We start from the raw sequence: 20,885 nt of genomic DNA, 5'->3' as shown, positions 1-20,885 counted from the left end.
AGAAAAACGAAAAAAAAAAAATGGAAAAAAGAGTAAAGGAGAACACATGCATGGATAAAAAAAAAAATATTCGAGAATCGTGATACCGTGTTAGGGTGACAAATTAGAATAATAAAAGAGCCGTGTACGATGATGTCTGAATGCGTAGGATCGAAGGAAGAAATAGAAAGAGAAATAAGAGAAAGTATGGAATGTAATAACATTCGTATCCACGTAAGACGTATGTACATAAGTGGACGATGTATAAGTGGACGAAATAAAATAAAAAGAAAGGAAAGGGAATAGAATAATAGAATAGGAGAATAGAATAGAATAAAATAGGATAAGATAAAATAAAACAAAACAAAGTAAAAAGTTTAATAAATATTCTAAGCGATTAGTTACATGATACGGATGATGTAATAATATAAAATAATAAAAAAAGAGAGACAGAGAAGGAAGGAAGAGACGAACGAAAGAGAAAACTTATTAACGAAATTAAAAAAAGAAAAAAAAAATTGGATAAATGGATAGGAACGAGGATGGATAAAAAAAAAAAAAAAAAGAAGGAAGTCATCATAGACAGAAGAAATTTCTTTGATAGCAAAGGGAAAAGAGAATGAGAGAGTTGGATAAACGGATAAATAGATAGATGGATAGATAGACAGAGAGAGAGAGAGAGATAAAAAGAGAAAGAGAGAGAGAGAGAGAGAGAGAGAAAGAAGGAGTAGAGGTAAAGGAAAGGATAACGCACGCGCAGAAAATATGTATAGCCGGGGCGATGTCTAGAGCGTCGCGAGGCGTCGTGACGTCTCTTCATTCGGCGTCCGCGCGTGAAGCAAGACACCCCGTGAAAATTCTGAACGAACGCGACGCGACCCGACTCGATCGCGATTTCGATCGATCCTCAAGTGATTATACGACTCATCGATTATCTACAATCTTATTTTTACATCGAAACGTAAAATTGATTTTTCGAAAGAAAGAAAAAAAGAAAAGAAAAGAGAGAGAAAAAGAAACGAACGAAAAGAAAAGAAGACCGAGAAAAGGACTAGGACGAGGAGATATTTATTGAGTGAATTTAAACTTGAAATTTATCTTCTTCTTTATCTTTTATTTTTTTATTAGTTTCTCGTTCGTATTAAAAATATATATTTATATATAAATTTTTTTTTGTTTATATATATATATATGTATATATACGTATATCAAAATCTGTTCGTCGTTTTATTAAAGAGAGAAAGGGAAATTCGTCTTCCCGCGCTTTTTTAATTCGAAGGAAGCTTGAAAATTTTTTAACCATCAAAATATGTCGTGAAACGCGAAGAAAAAGAAAGAAACAAAGAAAGAAATATATCTTACGTTCTGACGATCGAGTGTTAAGAGGATTAGAATCGAAAAAAAAAGAAGAAGAAGAAGAGAAAAAAGGAACAAGAATTTATTTCGTGCTTTTACTGCACTTTACTTCGTTTTTTATCCTTATCTTTTACTCTTCTTTTACCATCTTTCCTTTTTCATATTTTCTTCTCAATTGGATTTAATAAAAGTGAACATAAAAGAGAAAGAGAGAGAGAAGAAAGACATCATGAAGAATTTAAAATCAAGGAGAGAGAAAGAGAGAGACAAATTCTCTTTGTTTCTAATCACTAGGTAAACTGTGAACTAACGTGTCTAAAAAACGTGTTAAGAGTAATCAAAACGGTATAAGAAGAAGAAGAAGAAAAAGGAAGAAAAGGAAGAAAAAAAGAAAAGAAGAAGAAGAAAAGAAAAAAGAAGCAAAAACTACGACGGTAATGATCGAACCCGTAAAACTTTTCGTTAAATTCCCTTTGAATAACAAAAACAGAAACGCGATCGAGAAAACGTTAGTCGAGGTTTCACGGTATCCTAGGATCATTCGTCAAAGGTTGCTTGAGTCGTACCGATTGAAAGAAACTACGAAAGAATTAAAGAGTAAAGCGATCTCGCGGGGTTTCGAACTATACGACGAGGAAAAGTACAAAAGGAGGAAGAAAAAGAAAACGACGGATCGTAGACGACGGTCGTAGAAAATAAAAAACGAAAATAGAAAAAGAAAGAAAGATAAAAGATCAATCTATAATCCTGGAGAAATTCGAAATTCGTTTTTTCGTAGAAAAATTTTTGATATTGAAAATCTAATTTTGAAAAATGAATTCCAACGTTTCGAACGTATCGTCGTTGTTGGATTATGAGAGAGGTTACGAGTGTGGTAAAAAATGGGATTCGTTTCGTTCGAATTATGCACAGATACATGGTTGGGCAAGCCTATTCGTTTGCATATTTGGTTGCATAGCGAACAGTTTGAACATAGCGGTACTGACAAGACGTGATATGAGATCACCGACCAACATGATATTGACTGGTTTAGCCGTGGCTGATTTATTGGTGATGATAGAATACGTGCCCTACGCTATACACCTTTATCTTTATCGTCGTCCAAGAAGAGACACCTTTACATACGGCTGGGCCGTATTCGTTTTATTCCATTCGAATTTCGGTCAGGTTTGTCATACAATTTCGATATGTTTAACCGTGACACTTGCTATTTGGCGATACATAGCCGTGGCACATCCACAAAAGAATCACGAATGGTGTAGCCACAGGAGAACTATAATAGCGATTGTCGGTGCTTATCTCTTCTGTCCGATACTCTGTATACCTTTGTACATAACAACCGAGGTAAGGTCGTACGTTGAAATATTGGACAAAAATGGAATGAACGTTAACCTGACTAACATTCAAGATATTAATTATTCGAACTATACGTTTAATAATACGACCAATACGACCCTATACTTCGTCAAGTTAAAGGAAACTCCTATGGTTAATGGTATGCTCAATGAAATGAACTTTTGGATCTACAGCGTCGTTATCAAGTTGATACCGTGCATGGCACTTACCATATTGAGCATCAAATTGGTCATTGTATTGCTCGAGGCCAAGGAACGTAGAAAGAAATTAACTACGACCGCTTTAAAGACGAACGACGAGAGATTAGCAGAAAGCTCCAACGATCAAGCGAAAATAAAAAAGAAAAAGGCCAATAGAAACATGGACAAGGAGAGGCAAACGGACAGAACTACGATGATGTTATTAGCAGTTTTACTATTGTTCTTGCTCACAGAATTGCCCCAAGGTGTACTCGGTTTGCTCAGTGTCATATTGGGCTCGAGCTTCTTTCATACGTGTTACGTTATGTTAGGTGAGTTCCTCACGAGATTTTCTCTCTTTCTTTCTTTCTTTTTTTTCTATTTTCTTTTCCTCTTTTTAGCTTGTCTCTCTCCTCCTTTCTTTTCCTTACTAATGAAATTTCAATATTTTAACGAATCAGAAGAACAATTTTCTTACACGATTGCTCACTGTTTACATAAATGTGTATATTTTATGAATGTTATCTGTGTATCCCTTTTAACGTATTCTTTTATTTTTCTTATCTCTTCTTTCTTTTATTTTTTTTTTCTTATTTTTTTGATTATTTGATCAACCCTGCAACGTCTGCGAGTTAACAATATGGTAATTCGATTGAACATTTTTCTTCTTTCGTCCCTCTTTCATTCTTTTTTTTTTGTTGCCACCCTCTTTTTCTATCTTCTCTTCTCTTCTCTCCTTTCTTATATTTCTCTCCCTCTTTTTCTTTTTCAACACTTATTTACCGAAATCTGAGGATATAGGAACATCTACGTTCAACACATTGATACGCTCACACGGTCGCTCATCTTAAATCCCTCGAGATAATCTGTGTCTTCTCCCGGAATGAACCTTTCGACGGCACATTATCGCGAAAAGCCGATTCGAGGATAGGGAGGACACAGGGGAATGGAAGAAACGTTTGCTACATTTTATCGACAGTATCATATTCCCACTTGGTTTGTTCTTGTTTCTCATTAAACTTCTCCGTTATCTTTCTATCTATCTATCTCTCTATCTCTCTCTATCTCTTTCTCTCTCTCTCTCTCTCTGTATCTCTTTTTCATTTTCTCTCACTCTCTCTTTCTCTTTCTCTCTCTCTCTCTCTCTCTCTCTCTATATATATATATATATATATATATATATATATATCTCTTTCTCATTTTCTCCCACGCTGTCTCTCTCTCTCTCTCCCTTCTTCTCTTTTTTTGCTCGTACGAGACCTCGTGCTCTCATTTTCATACAGGAGAGAGAGAAAGAGAAAGTGAGCGTGTTTGTTATTATTGGAAGGATAAGAAAAAGAGAGAAAAAAAAAAGAGAGAAAATAAATACGATATAATTAAACGTTTTATTCGCAAAATGACTCGGTGCCGTTCTTCCTGAAGAATATTCGTCCGTAATTTTTTTTTTTTTTTTTTATTTCTTTCCTCGTGCGAAGGTTGACTTTGAAAAGAAGGAAGTACGAAATAAACGTCTTTCCGATTGATCGATTTATTTTATTGATTCGTTTATTTCTTTTTTCTTTTTCTTCTTAATTAAATTTTTATTAAGCACGTTCGATTATGTTCAAAAAATATGTAAGAAGGAATGTATAAAAGACGGCCGGGCTCGGGAAGGACTTCGAGGAAGGAAATGAAATACAAATAAACGTATTCATCCCTTTAATACATTTGTACGAAACGTAATTAATAAAAATTCTTAATTACATTTGATTCTTTTCTTCTTTTCTATTTTTTTTTCTTTTTTTTTTTTTTATTTATACATATATACATACATATTTCTTTTTTATTTCTTTTTTTTTTACGAATTAAACTTTTAAAAACTTTTATAAAATGTATTAGTACCATGTGCTATGAGAAGTTTATAAAAAGTGAATGAAGTAGCTGCTTGGAGAAAGAAGAGCGTGATTATCTTTAATAAAGCATTGTAAATATGGGTCATGATATCTATATAAATACATATATTATATATTACTTATATAAAAGATCTGTATACTTACAAATATACATACATACATGCATACATACATACATACATATAAATATACATATATATATACACATATATACATACATATATATATATATATATATATATATTTCTGTGAAAACTGGGACAAGCTATATTTCTCTCGTTTATATTATCAATGGTTTGCAAAAAATAAGCCATTGTTCCAATGCGTTGCATGTGTTCTAACTTTTTGTCTTATCCTTGTATACTCTCTCTCTCTCTCTCTCTCTCTCTCTCTCTCTCTCTCTCTTCTCTCTCTCTTTAACTAACTATCGTCGAAAACCGTGAAACCGCAAGGTCCATACAATCGAACTGATGGCTTAGCTCCCTTTTCATTTCACTAATCGACTCGGCTCTTTGTTCCACTTGCGATAGTAGAAGATCGACCAGATTTTTATCTCGCTTGACTGATGACGCGAAAAGTAAGTACATTTTTTCTCTCTCTTCTTTTCCTTCTTCTTTTTCTTTCTCTTTTCTTTCTTTTTTTTTTTATCCCGAGAGGACAAATCGTTTTTCTGAGAGAACGGGATAAAAATCAGTATGAATTAATGTTTTTAAACAAATAAACAAATTCATTTGATTCTCCGATTCTGTTCTATTCTGTTCTGTTCTATTCTGCTCTGTTCTATTCTGTTCTGTTTGACTCTATTAATTGGGGTTCATTTCTCGATTAACGTGTACCTCAATAGAAAATAATTTGTTTATGTTTCCAATATCGTATTGTATGTTCGATTATATACACAGAAATACACGTACGCAAAAACACACATATGTTAATTTGCTCATTTCTAGACTACTGAATATTGGTTCATTCGCTTTGTAACATGTGAATATGATTATACATATTTGGAGAAATTAATGAAAGAATTAAAAAAAAGAACAGAAGGATAAGCAAATATATTGCTTTTACACACTCATACACACACATATATATATATATCTGCAATGAAAAATAAATTTATTTAACATAACGATTGATAGTTAAGCATCTTAATTAAAAAAAAAGAAAAAGTACAAAAGGACATGGTCATTTTATATATTACTTGAAAAGGGTTATGAATTTTATATCTGATATAACAATCGATCTTTAAACAAATATCTGAAATAAAAAAATAGAGGATAAAAGGATATGTTACTGTGTCACACGTGAGAATATTTAATGATCGATCTTTTTAAGTAAATAAATAAAAATATGATAAAAAAAAAATATAAAAAAATATGTACGTTGCTCTGATTATCTGGAACAAGCAACAAATTTATTCAACCTAATAATGGATTTTTAAACTAAAACAAAATTATAACAATATATATATACATATATAAACAAAGAAAAAAATTCGTTTCATTTTTATAGCTAAAACAAATAACATATTTGTTCCTAACAAAACAATAAAAATCTTTCAAAGAGAAAATTAATTAATTAGCAAATTAAAAGTTTTTTTTTTTTTTTGTTAAATTCGAAGAATAGAAAAATATCTACGTTGTCCTAATAAAACAAAATTAAAACGAACGAATAATTTAACGCGACGATTTAAATCACATAAATCACATTGGGTAATCGAATATAAAGAAAAAAGAGGGAAAAAGAAATAAAAGAAAATAAAATAAAATACAACACGACGAATTGTTCCGATATAATTAATTCTGCAAAAAGAAAAAGAAGGAAAAAGAAAAAAAAATAAAGAGAAAAAAAGGAACCCAAAAAGAAAAAAGAAAATAAGAAGAAAGAACGAACCGAACAAACGAAATTTAATAAAACGATAATATGCGAATCTAATATGCGTAGAGTAAATAAAAAATATTCGGTTAAAAAAAGAACATGGAGAGGAGGAAAAAGAAGAACAAAAAGAAAATAACAATCGAAAAATTCATAAAGACGAAAGACGGATATCGCTGATTAGAAAAATAAAGACAGAAAAGAGCGAAAAAAGAGGGGGGAGGGGAGGGAGAAAGAAAAAAGGAAGGAGGGAAGGAAGTGAAGGAAAAAAGAAGAAGAAGAAAAGAAAAAAATGAAGCGAAAAAATACGAGGCGAAAAAAAAGGAGGAGTAGGGTGGGGAGAAGGGAGAAGGAAAAAAAAAAGAAAAAGGAAAGAAGAAGAAATAATGATACATCAACTCTCCTAATTAACTTTCCCCGAAGATGAATTAGTTCCGATTTCTCAATGACAGCTTGCTAAGAACTTTACTTACGCGAGTTCCTAACCAACCGCCGGCCCTATTGCGTCCTCTCTTTTCGCCCTTCCACGTCCTCACCCCGCGTTATATTCTTCAATGCTGAGTTTTTAGAACGTAGGACATTCGAGGACTTCTCCACGTGAGAAACTTAACTGTTTGCGTGCTGGACTAAGATTTCTCTTCTTCGAAGTTCGACTAACATTCTCTAAAATGCATCGAATCGTGAGCGAACAAGGCACAAGCGAGCCTTTCTGGATATCGTCCCTTCCCCTTCTCTCTCTCTCTCTCTCTTTCTCTCCTTTCTCTTTCTCTTTCTCTCACAGTACTTCAGAGTGGCAAAGTTGTCCTGGTTTACGAAGTGCAAGCACGTGATGCGGCTATTATTCTCTCGCCTTCATGGCGATGCTTCATGTAAAGGTAGCTCAGAAGCTCCCCTTTTCCTCCTCCTCCTCCTCCTCCTCCTCCTCCTTCTCCTCCTCTACAACCCTCTCCCTCTCTTTCCCACCCTTCTCTCCTTCCACCGACCATCCTACCCCTCTCCCACTTCCCCCGTCAGTCCGTCTCTCAATCACCCCCTCAACCGATTCTCCTCCACAATGCACAACGTCGCTTCGAATAAAGAAGATTCGAGCCGAGCTGTACCGCGCCGCGCGAGCCTTTTTTAAAGAATATAATACGATATTGATCAATCCTGGCAAATGCCAGGCATTGTGTGTGCTTGAAAAATTTTAACGATCATCCCATTTCAAAAATTATTAATTCGCGCATACGCGCCTTGAAAATGAGTCGTTTTCTTTCTTTCTCTTTTTTTTTCTCTCTCTCTCTTTTTTTTCTCTCTTTTTTATCGTTCCTTTCCTCCTCCTCCCTCCCCCCCGTCTCTTTCTTCCTTCTTTTCTTTTTTCTTTTTTCTTTTTTTTTTTTAATCACCATTCCTTTCATTTTTTCTTTTATTTTTTTCTATTCTCTTTCTCTTCTTTTTTTCCACTTCAATTTTGCTCCAATCGTCAAGATTCGAAAATGTCACTTTTGGATAGAACGATTTCGATTTTTCAATTTTTTAATCAAAACATACGTCATGGATGTAAATCTAGGTAAATTTTTGAATTATAGTTAAAGAAGTGGGGAAGATTGTATATAAAAATGAAATGATATTAATTATTTGTATATATATACTATGTAGACATACAGTATGAGAAGCATTTTTTATAGTTTTTTCTTATATACCGAATCTTATACCAACAATCTTCTTTTTTTATATAGTATATTTTATTACGTATTATTTGTATAGCAATTTTATATATTATTATTATTATTATTATTATTATATTATTCGTATAATATTTTATTAATATGTATATCTTTTTGAATTAATTATACATACAATATATTTACAGAGTTATTTTAATTTTCCTATTATTATCTCTTTTCTTAATTTTTTTTCTCTTATTTAAGTATTTTATTAAATTATTACATTTTTCTCATATAATATTAATTTATAATATATATACATATATATATATTTTTTAATTAATTACCACGATGCATGATGACGAATATAACAACATATTTACAAATATTTACGAAGAGCCATTTTAATTTTCTGATTTTTATTTCTTTTTCTTTTTTGTCATACGCATCATCACTAAATTATTATATATTTCGTATATAATATCTGTTTAATAATTAATCACGCGCATACAAATTAATATCAATCTATCAATATAATTTTTCTACTTTCAATTATGACCATTTTCCTTTTTATTTCTTTAACTTTAATTGCTTTCTGATTACCGCAAAGATCTTCGGTCAAGTTTTGAAAATGCAATATATTCGAACTCAACGCACACGTTTGATCGTGAAAGCTAATTCTGTGAAACGAGCTAATAGAACTGCCTGCTTATATCATAGCGGTTAATCGTGCGAAATGACCGATCGCTAATTACTCGATCGACTCGACGAATACAATTCCCTTCGTAAAAGGGAACGAAATAGTTCATGAGAAGATTTAACGGTTAACGGGAATACAAGAGCTATGATATAATCGATCAAAACAATAATAATTATATGTACATGTATACGCATATATACAATATATACTATAATGTATAATGCCTTTACACATGTATGTATTATATGCAAATGCATAGATTAAACAACATCGTTGAAGGAAACAATAGAATGATAATGTGGTAATATATTTCATTTCAGCTCCTTTATACACAGACATTATTATCGTTATCATCATCATAATTAAATGTAATCATTGTATCATAATTTGTCTAATTACTATTATTGTTATTATTATTATTATTGATAGAACATATCTTATATCGTTGTTATCGACATTTTGTTCGTAGTATTATCGATCAAGTAATTATTATGAAATAATTGAAATGGCATAATTATCACACTAAAATCTGTTATTAAATAATCAAATTATTTATTAGTATCGATTTATTATTTCACTTGTATTTTTATAAAATTTAATAATTATGTTATCGATCTAATCAAAATCGTTATATTATCATTAATGTCGTTATATTATTACAATTATTGTTTTACTTCGATTTTTATGAATTAAATAATCATATTATTAAATAATTGAACCAATAGTATTTATCGTAAAATTATTAATAACAAGTAACTATTACAATTAATAAATAATAGATCATTACAATATAATAGAATCACTATTAATATTATTTTTAATATTATTATGATTATTGTATTATATATTAATTATTTAATAATAATTACTAAATTAATACAATTTACGAATAAATAATTCGGTTTTTCGATATATTGCAGAAAATTTCAAATCGATAAAAAATTTCCTTCACACGCATACACACACACGTGTACACGTTGTACTTGAATCTGATTAATGATTATAATTAATTTCGAATTCAATGTTCGTCAAGTTTACGACTTGAACGTTTTACGATCGTTAAAAATAATTTCCGACCTGCTTGCTCGAATCGACAACATTTATGAAAAATAGCGAAACAAAATAGAGTAGACATTTGTCTATTCATCCTTCTCTCTCTCTCTCTCTCTCTCTCTCTCTCTATCTATCTATCTATCTATCTATCTATCTATCTCTCTATCTCTCTCTCTTTTCGTTTCCTTACTTTTTTTTTCCTTTTCTTTTCCCTTTTTTTTTCTTTCTTACAATTAGTTTACTTCGCACGTTAGCACGATCGTTGAATTCCACGGTGAACCGAAATCACGGTTGAAGAACTTTCGTTTTAATTAAAAGCGAAGACATTTCCAGAAAGGAGCTATGTCGAATAAAAATTGTCTGCGACGTGAGCAATAAAAAATGAGAAGAAAAAAAGGAAGAAGAAGAAAAAGGAAATTATGAAAACCTGCGGAAAATTTTTATTTTGACTTTATTATTATTAATATTATTAATACTGTTATTATTTTTTTTTTCACACAAGCGGACAAATAGACATGGAAGTGGATGTGATTAAAAAAAAAAATTGTCTTTTATTTTTTTTACAAAAATTTTCTCATCCAACTTTGAGATTGATTACTTTCTAAATGTTCCTATGTACTGTTCAATTTTTATTATATTTCTTATCGTTATTATTATCATCATTGTTTTATTTTGTTTAATTTTTATTATTGTTATTGTATCATACTTACGTTTAGTCGACTTTTAATTATTAACATTAATGTGACGTTACAAGGATAGATCATGAAATTTTTCAAAAATATTATATTCGTTGTATCTGTTTATTCTCGCAAAAATTTTCTTGCTAATCCTCTGCTGTTTCGAGTGTCAATGCATTTTGAATGTTTCTTCATAAATACGTGAGTATATCGATAATTTTGTAAGTTTTAATATCGTCAAACGATTTTGTCCTGATGCACGTAACGATCGATAATATTTTTTATTGTTTTCAAAATTTTTATTTATTTATTTTTTTTTTATTTTCATCGTCAGTGTTGTATACTTTCTGATTTTCATTTTCTTTTCTTTTCTTTTCTTTTCTTTCCTTTATTTCCTTTTTTTTATTTGTCTTTCTTTTTTAATAACCGTGACTCTTTCGTAGATTGAAATAATTCTTCGGAAATCGATACGTAAAGTTAAAAGAAATATTATATCATATATGTAGTTAATATTATCGTTAAATAGACAGCATTATAATGGATTATATATAAACCTACGTGGATTATTTTTGCTTCTCAGCTTTTGCCAATAAATTGGACAAGGTTTCGTATACTTTGTTGTATTATAGACGTATATTTTATATGGCGTTTATGGTATACGGAAAAGAATCCCTCTCTCGATATCACGGAATTCGCAAGAGGAAAAAGAATAAGACGAAACCTTTCGATATTACTATCTAAGGTGACCATAAAAACGCCCTACAAACGTGTTACAGGATTTATTGTCGTAATACGTGAAATAATATCTATCAGGAAACAATCGATAGTTTTCGTTGAATATAAATTCTTCTCTTTCTTTCTTCTTTTTGTTTACAGAATAGTAACAAGAAGAAATTAGAATGAATTCTTTTCTATCGATTAATTTAAGATCAATTATTAATATTAAATCGAAAAGAGATACAAGTTTAATATAAAGATACAATGAAAATTATATCTTTATATGAACTATGTACACGTAGATATTTCAATTAGAATTTAATCCAAATAATTAGAAAAAGTAACCTATATAAAAAAAAAAAGAGATTTAATTATATCTACTTTTATAATATAATAACAAAAAATTATGATATATATATATATATACATATATATATATGTGTGTGTGTGATAAAAAGAAAATATTACCACTATCAATTATTTGATGAAACATAATAATTATAAAAAAAAAAAACAAACAAAAATAATTTACACACCAACGTTTAAACGAATTTTATAATTGATATTTATTAATTATTTAATAATTTATTAAACTTACATGATAAGTACTTCACTCGACTGCTACGAAAACGTTACTAATACACTTCCTCAAAAGTTTATCCGATAGTGAAATACAATAACATCTAAAATCCTTGGAACTACTTCACCTTTAAAATTCAAAGTCAAATTTATTCACATAAACAAATGATCTGACTACGTATATAATCCAGTATGTATATACGTACACACGCATCAAAAACAGCAATATAGCTTATCAGAAACAAAATCTCTTTGTTCCTTTTTATTTTGTTTTCCCTTCTATCTCTTTTCAAAACGTACGTCATATCGATCGATTTCGATTTTCTACCTTTATCGAATACACATATACACACACACGTGAACACTATACTAACGTACTCCTATACTCGAGATTATTCTTGATACAGAATCTCATCCTATCATCTCTCTCTCTCTCTCTCTCTCTCTCTCTGTACCTATTTTCTTCTCTTGTACACGAACGAATATTCTAACACTTTGTTGAAACATATAAACATATATACATATATACATATCATAAATATATACATATCATATGTACATATGCATATATACATATACATATCATAAATATATACATATCATATATATATATATACATATACATATGCATATACATACTTCGTTGAATATTGTTGCATACAAGAGAAGGTTCGATTCGAAAATACGATTCACTGATTCATTTTGATTTACATTACGACAATAACAATGGGTTATGCGATCGCAAAGAAGCTTTAGGCGATTCAATTCGTTTAGGTTTTATTTTATTCTCTTTCCACTTTTCTTTTTCCCTTTCTTTTCATATTTTCTTATTGAAAATCTTCGTTCATATTTCGTCCCCTATTTTTTTAAAAAACAAAAAAACCCGTCGAACGCATTTGGCATATTTTCGAGATCGATAATGGAATGATAAACGTAATTCTTTGATGCGCAGTTAGAAAGAGGGAAAACGGAACAAAAAATAGAAAAAGAAGAAGAACAAGAGAAAAAAGACACAAAATCTATTCGTTGGTTCGATACAAACGTGAATAGAAACGAAGAATTCGAAAATAAAAGTTCTTCTTTGCTCTTTTTCTCTCTCTCTCTTTCTCTCTCTCTTTCTCTCTTTTTCACATATATGCATACACGCATACACGCACAAACTTTTCTCTTTTTCGCAAACACATACACACACACACACACTCCTCTATCTCTCTCTTTCTCACAAATACAAATTCTCTTTTTCCACATATACACACACACACACACACACACATTTCCCATCCACATATTTCCTTACGCACGTACACACATATACAATACACACACATACTTTTTTTCATTTCTCATACACTTACACTTTCTTCTCCGTGACAAACACACACACACATTCTTTTTTCTCCCTTTCTTTTATTAATAGAATTCCAACTGGATTCTCGTAGAATTTTATTTGTAAATTTTTGATTAATCTATCAAAGACACAAATGGTAATAGGAATCGTTTGTGTTTGGTATCAGCATATGCGGTGACGTTTCCATCGAAATCGTTGAAATTTCGAATCGAACAACCGGATGTCTACTATGTCATTCTCCGTTTAACGAGGAAATCCTCTAGTGATTGCGAAATACCTGCTACTGTTTCGAACAGTCAACTTCATACCAACAAAATTTTAACAACATTGTTTTGTTGACCTCAATTATTTTTATTATTTATATAGATTTTTTTCTTCTTTCTTTCTTTCTTTCTTTCTTTCTCTCTCCCTCTCTCTTAACACTCGTGCGCGCACGCGTATATGTATACGCGTGTATGCAAATTATTATAATCATGAGTATTCGATTATATTATTATATCAAATTATAACTCTACGTATCATCAAATAATTTATATCAAATCATTTTTATTAAAAATTCTTGAAAGCAACGAATTTATTCTAAATAATAACTACAGTTATAATGTAATTGAGAGTCACTGGGACTATCGGATTGATATGCACGGATGTACAAGTACGTATATATGTCATCCACAATATGGTAGTATTAATCGTGAACATTCATGATAATTTTACTTACGAGATATCAAATCCAAAATGAACATTTTTTTATTATTATTTCAGATAAGAAATTTTTAATAATAATTTGTTAAAATAAATCGTTGAAAGTCATTAAGATCGCATCTCTCTCTCTCTCTCTCTCTCTTTTTTTCTATCTCTACACTTTTTTACGAAATGTAAATTATTATTGCATAATAATCGTGAAAATATATGATAACGTTGCTATAATGAATTATAAACGATCGTTCCTTTAAGTAATTAAATTAAAGAAAAATTTTCTTTGAAAAATTATAATAAGTAATAAATCAATGATACGATTGAGAGTCACTGAGACACTATCAGATGTATATACATGTTACCATTTATTAGATATACTCTAGCTAACTCTACTATAACATGATTAATTTGTACCATGTTCTATGGAAACAATGTTAAGCGAAACTTCGAATCGAATCTCTGTATCAGTGGTGCTCATCACAATCTATAGATCGATAAATCGATCGATCGCATAACGATTTTAACTCAATTGCCAGTAGTTATCGCGATTCTTTTTACTTTCTTTCTTTCTTTTATTTCTTTTTTCTTTCTTTTCTTTTTTTTTTATATAATGAACTTTTTCTTTATAAAATTTTGACTCATAAAATGATTAGAAAAAAAAAGAAAGGAAAAAAGAGAAAATGAAAAAGAAGGAAATGTTCCATTATTTTTTTTATTTTTTTTTTTAATACGATTCATATCTCACATTGATCCTGGGCATCGAAAATTTGTTTCCTTTAAATAATGACTAGGAACACGATAATGAAAAGGAAAAAAAAAAAATCATAAAGCCAAGAAAGACAAGATGAAAAATAAATAAAAAGAAAAAAAAAAGGAAAAGAGAAAAGAGCACGAACTAACACTTTTAACGTCAACTTTCGAAAAGACAAATTACCGCTTCATCGATCATCGATTTTTAACTTTCAAAAAAACGTAAACGTAATATATCACTCACTCACGCACACACCCACGCCCGCATACATACACGTACACATACACGCCTACGGATTGATCTTGATGGTATAAAGAATAAACTCAACCGTAGAAATTTCCTCCGAGGAGAATACAAAGAGAACGATCTAAATAACAGGATTAAAGATCTATCAAAAGATCAAACCGAACGACAAATGTTTTAAATCAAGGAAATTGAGTTGGATTTAAGTACGTGCTACGATTCTTTATCTGGATATCCGTTCGATTTTATCAACAAGAGAGGATATTCTAGTTGCATGATGTATGAACATCGGATCTATAAAAATACTTGATCGACGAAAAAGGATTACGTGCTTTTTATAAAAACGTTTTAATATAAATCAGGAATAAGAATGATTATTATTATTATTATTTTTATTATTATTTATTATAATAATTATAATAATTAATCATTATAATAATTTAATTAATTTAATTTAATTAATTTATTATAATAATTAATAATTTATTATTATTATTATTATCATTATTATTATTATTATATCAGGAAGAAAATAGTACATGTAGATCCTCTATGTACGTGTATATATGTTTGTATAAGGAAGGGTATATATTTATATATATATATATATATATATATATATATATATATATATATATATATATACATGTTTGGCCTAGATCAACATTTCTCAACCTTAGGGATTCGCTTTAAATTTTTAATTAACCAGAAAATTATAACTTCTATCTTACGACAAAAGCGAGAAAATGAAGTTTCGAAGATACGTATGTTTGTTCTTGAATAATTTGTAAGATATATTCATAAAGAGTTCACGTAGAATATACTTAAGAGATACCTTGAGAATATTACGACGAAAGTCTCTTCGTTATTTAAAAAATATAATTATTTCTAAACTAATATTAACGTTTTCAAAATAATAATATAAATCATAAAGATTTTGCTTTTCTTCTTTTCTTTTATTATATATCACGTTTTTTATTACGTTGTAAAGAAATCTGAGAAATACAAGGGAATATATATATTCTTGAGATAAGGATAAGGAGGTTGAGAAACACTGGGGTAGATCATACACATAAATAATATTCCATTGAGTGAGCCAATGTTAGATCTTGAATGGAATGCTGAAACATCGAACAGTAGAGAATTCAGTAGCTCGTCTTGGAGCTTTTCGTCGAGACGCCATTGGTGCATTATATAGACTGATATCTATGATATTGTCATTGTCGAGTAGTATGGTACATACTAAAGAGAGTATGCTAATAGTAGATACATATATCTACCTATGTACGTATTTACTTATTTATATACATACATAGATTCATATATATACATAATAATTGTCAGAAAACAGATCTCTGAATCGTATTCATTCGAACAAGTCGAATCGGAAATTTCTTTTCGAAATATTCGTCGAGATAAAAATTTCTTCCTTTTCACGAAAATATTTATTAGAAAAGGTTTTAGTTAGAAAAACAAAAAAAAAAGAAAGAAGAGAAAAATCGCAATATTTTTTAAAAGATTTTACATACGTCTGGAAGATCCAAAAGAAAAAAAAAAGGAGAAAAAAAAATTTATATATATATAAATTGTATATAGATACATACAAATGCATAAAAAATATATATAATACAATATACAATATACGTACATATATATATATATACATATCTATGTATGAATGTATTATATATGCATATATATGCACAAATATAAATATATAATAACATATATGTATATATAAATATATGTATACATATATATAATGTGTGTGTACCTTTAAAAGTCAAGCTTTAAAATCAATAAATGAAAACGGTGCCAAAAAAGTTACAATGAAAACTACATCATGGACTCGGACGTAATCAGGATGAAATTGACTTCTCACGCGATTCGTGCTTGCTATTTTCAATTTCTTTTTTTTTTTTTCTTTTCTCTTTTCTCTTATTACGTCTATCATGATCATCTCTCTCTCCCTCTCTCTCTCTCTTTCTCTTTCTCTCATATATGAAAATATGTATGACTGTTCATACATATACATATATATATGGATATGTATTTACACAACCACACGTACTAAATCGCATTGTCATCCGTAGATATATACCTGCAACCCATTTCAATATCTAATCCTAATACGATTTTCACCCCTAATCGATCCAGAAAATCTCGGAATAAGAGAGAACCTCCAGTTAGAGCTTTTGTTCTGCTCGTTAATTTACGGATTTTCGGAATGCAGAATCTCGTGAACTTTGATTTTGCTTCGTTTCTTATGAAAGAAGAAAGTTTGAACGATTTCATTCGAGCAGTCATTATCTCGTTCCTCAAACAATTTCCCGTCACTCTTATTGCATCGTGTATTCATAAGTACTTGTTTTGTCCTCGATCTCGAGGATAATTAAACCTTGATCTTGAAAATTAAAAATCGAGAAAGAAAAAAAAAAAGAGGAAGAGAGAAAGAAACAAAGTGATCAGAAGTTAAAAAAAATTAGAAAGGAAGAAAGGAAGTAATAAAAAACTTTAAATTAGTAAGAAAGGAAATGATAGAAAATTTTTAATTAGAGACAAACAGACAGATAAACAGATGGACGGAAAGAATGAGATGGAAGTGAATGATGATAATAGAGAATTAAAAATTAGAAAGAATAAAGAGAGAAAGAGAGAGAGAGAGAGAGAGAGAGAGAGAGAGAGAAAGAAGAGCATAGAAAATTTTATACTTGAAAAGAGAAAAAAAGTGATAGAAAGTTTCAAATAAGAAAAATGGTGAGAAAAATAATTAGAAAGAAAGAGTGAAACAAAATTTTGTACATCGTGTAAGAAAATTTAAGGGCAAAGGAAAAGAGAGGGAAAGAAAAAAAAATAGAAAATATCTGCTCGCAGAGTTCTTTCTCTTTTTTTTTTTATACAAATACGTCTAAGAAAAGAAAATATCAGATATCGATACATCATCGTATTGTATAATTATTGAATATTTTCTAAAAATTACATGCAATTAGAATATCCCTCCTACACACGCGTTCACATACATTCATTCACATAGATACACACACTTACGCTTAATAATAGATATTTGAGAAGGCAGCTGCATCCAGACCGGTCAGTGTTGAAACTAATGTTGATCTATTCTTCTCTCTAACGTCGAAAACTTTCGTAGCACGTTTTCAATGCAACCCACGCCTATTCATCTCTTTGTATATGCACAGTGCATACATACACACACACATATCAATGTCTACGTTACAAACTAAATTTCAACGGGATTACGCGATTCCCAAACGAGTATTACGTGATTAATTCGCTAAACGGCCGATCAAACTCATCCATTCTAAACCATACGATCGTGACACCCGTTATATTTCCCTACTAACTTTCTTCCCATAAATCTGACAAATTAATTTTACGATTTGACATATATATATATATATATATATATATATATATATATAAAAAGACAAAAAACAAAAAGAAAGGAACAAAGAAAGAAAGAGAACAAAAATTAGAAAAGGAAGAATTAAATGAAGGTTCTTCTGCACGTGATAAAGCCGTACATTAAGCGACAAATAAAGTGTGCGCAACCCTAATGGCTATGGCTTTGACAAACTTCTATGTTATAATATAGGATATAACTTTATGCATAAAGTTCGATCGATTTAGCTATATATGTATATATGTATGTATATAAGTGTATATATATATATGTGTGTATGTATGTATATATGTATGTATATATATATATATATATACCTGCGGTTGTTTGCTTGCTCCATGATAGAATTTGAGAGAACGATTAGATGAACCTGACGTTTACTCCATTAAACTGCTTAATTTAATTATTTATCGCTTAATGTCGTTTTATAATGGGTAATCTTTTTTATATTTCTTGAGTTATTTATTGATTTATTTATTTATTTATGTATTTTCTTATTTTTTTAATTTATTTTTAATTTCAAAAGAAAATTTTTTTTCTTGTTTTTCTTTTTTAATTTTTTTTAAAAGCTATCAAGGATAACTATGTATAACAGCACGATGTTACTTCAATATCACACACTTGTTTCGTTCGTTTAATTTCATCTCTGTCTTGTCTATTTTATCGTTTATTATAGTTAATCGCTGTTTTGTATTTCGGATATTATTCAAATTTTTTAAGTACAAATTATACTTATTAAATATATATATAGTATAATATAAAAATAATATAATTAAGTATTATATAGGTGTAATAACAATTATAGTATAATTAAATATAATTATACTATACTAATAGATAAATATCTAATAAATATTAATAGTTTTTTAATATAAAGTAATAAAAAAAAATATTTCATTACTATAACTTATAATTTAACTATGAATAATACTTAATATTATATTATTATATATTTAATATTATACAAAATATAATTATTAATAAATATTTTTTATAATTGTATTAACACAGTATGTATACTATTATATTAATTTTTTTAATATATATATATATATATATATATATATATATATGTATATGTGTATGTGTATATATTTTTCTCTCTCTCTATCTATCTCAATTTTTCTTTAGGTGACGTAATAGATATCCTAACACTGATAAATTCGGCGATAAATTTCATCCTTTATTGCACGATGAGCCGTCAATTTCGGACAACGTTCAAACAACTTTTCTGTAGCAAGTGGAGAAATCTTGGTAGATGGATGCCTATACCACAACATCCAATGGATAATAATGGTAACACCGGTGTTACAAATCATACTGTGACACAAGTCACGCAGGTCTAGCAACGAAGAAGAAACCGTCAAACATATTGCTATCCGTTCTGATATAATCTAATCAACGATTTTCTTTGAGAATTAAATTCACGAAAATTAACAGGTAAAAAATATAATATATATATATATATATATATATATATATATATATATACCTATGTATGAGCCGATAATTGATGACATTGTTTAAATAACTACGAAATTTATATATATATTTTACATGATTTTTTTATTATATATTTTTTACGTGAAAAAAATGAATTTTAGAAATAATTCTTACGAAATATTTTTTTTTTCCTTTATAATGTCTTTTTCTTTTTCTTTTTTGGTAGTTATATAAACCATTGCTAAATCATTTTTTTGTCGAACGATAATATAAACGATTAAATAATGTAATAACTTTTGTCAAGAAATATTTAAACGTTCGTTTTTTGTATAGAATAAAAAATATTTTCGAAAGTAAATAATTATTGTCATAACTATAAAAAATGTATGTAAATCTTTTACATAATTATGAATTTTTACTTCTTCTTTTCTTTCCTTCTTTTTTAATATCGTATAAATGTTTTGTCTTTCTTTTTTTTTTTTTTTTTTTTTTTTTTTTTTTTTTTCTTAAAAATATCTTCTTAAGAATATCTTAAAAAACGACTTGCGAAGTAAAAGTATTTCAGACTTCATTCGAAAAAAAAAAAAAGTTATAAATATCATCATTTACATTACTTTATTATAATCACGTTAACTTTCATTGAAAATGATACCAGAGATTTTTTGCTCTTCTTCTTCTTAAATATACTCTATCTTCAATAAAGATATTTTCTCTTTGTGACCTTTTATAAGTACGAAAATATTCATGGAAAATTTCATCGGATCCATTACATCCTTATTTTTTTCTTTTTTTCTCTGTAAATGGCCGGATATCCGCAGTAAAGTGAAAATTTCAAATTGCAATCAGAAAAACGAGGTACGTAGAAAAAGTAAGACTACTTAGTTATAATTCGCTATCAAAATAAATGAAATTAAAATTATGTTTGGTCGAATAACTTTGTAAACTCATTAAACGTAACGTTTTAAAACTCGTTACCT

General features: G+C 29.1%; 1 protein-coding gene across 1 annotated transcript; it reads left to right on the top strand.

Annotated features, from left to right (window-relative positions):
* Positions 1–456: 456 nt before the first annotated feature.
* LOC127062158 (G-protein coupled receptor dmsr-1-like) lies at positions 457–19,984 on the top strand. Its single transcript, XM_050989903.1, has 2 exons — positions 457–3,202; positions 19,597–19,984. The coding sequence occupies exons 1-2, from the start codon at positions 2,149–2,151 to the stop codon at positions 19,809–19,811; spliced, it is 1,269 nt and encodes a 422-aa protein (XP_050845860.1). The 5' UTR covers positions 457–2,148; the 3' UTR covers positions 19,812–19,984.
* Positions 19,985–20,885: the final 901 nt, after the last annotated feature.

Source organism: Vespula vulgaris, chromosome 3, assembly GCF_905475345.1.
Source record: "Vespula vulgaris chromosome 3, iyVesVulg1.1, whole genome shotgun sequence".
Taxonomy (NCBI): Eukaryota; Metazoa; Arthropoda; class Insecta; order Hymenoptera; family Vespidae; genus Vespula; species Vespula vulgaris.
This window is presented reverse-complemented; position numbering and strand designations above follow the sequence as displayed.

Coding starts and splice junctions, on each gene's coding strand:
- LOC127062158 (XM_050989903.1), top strand. CDS start 2,149: ATGAATTCCAACGTTTCGAACGTATCGTCGTTGTTGGATTATGAGAGA. Junction 3,203..19,596: donor TACGTGTTACGTTATGTTAG/GTGAGTTCCTCA, acceptor ATTTTTCTTTAG/GTGACGTAATAGATATCCTA.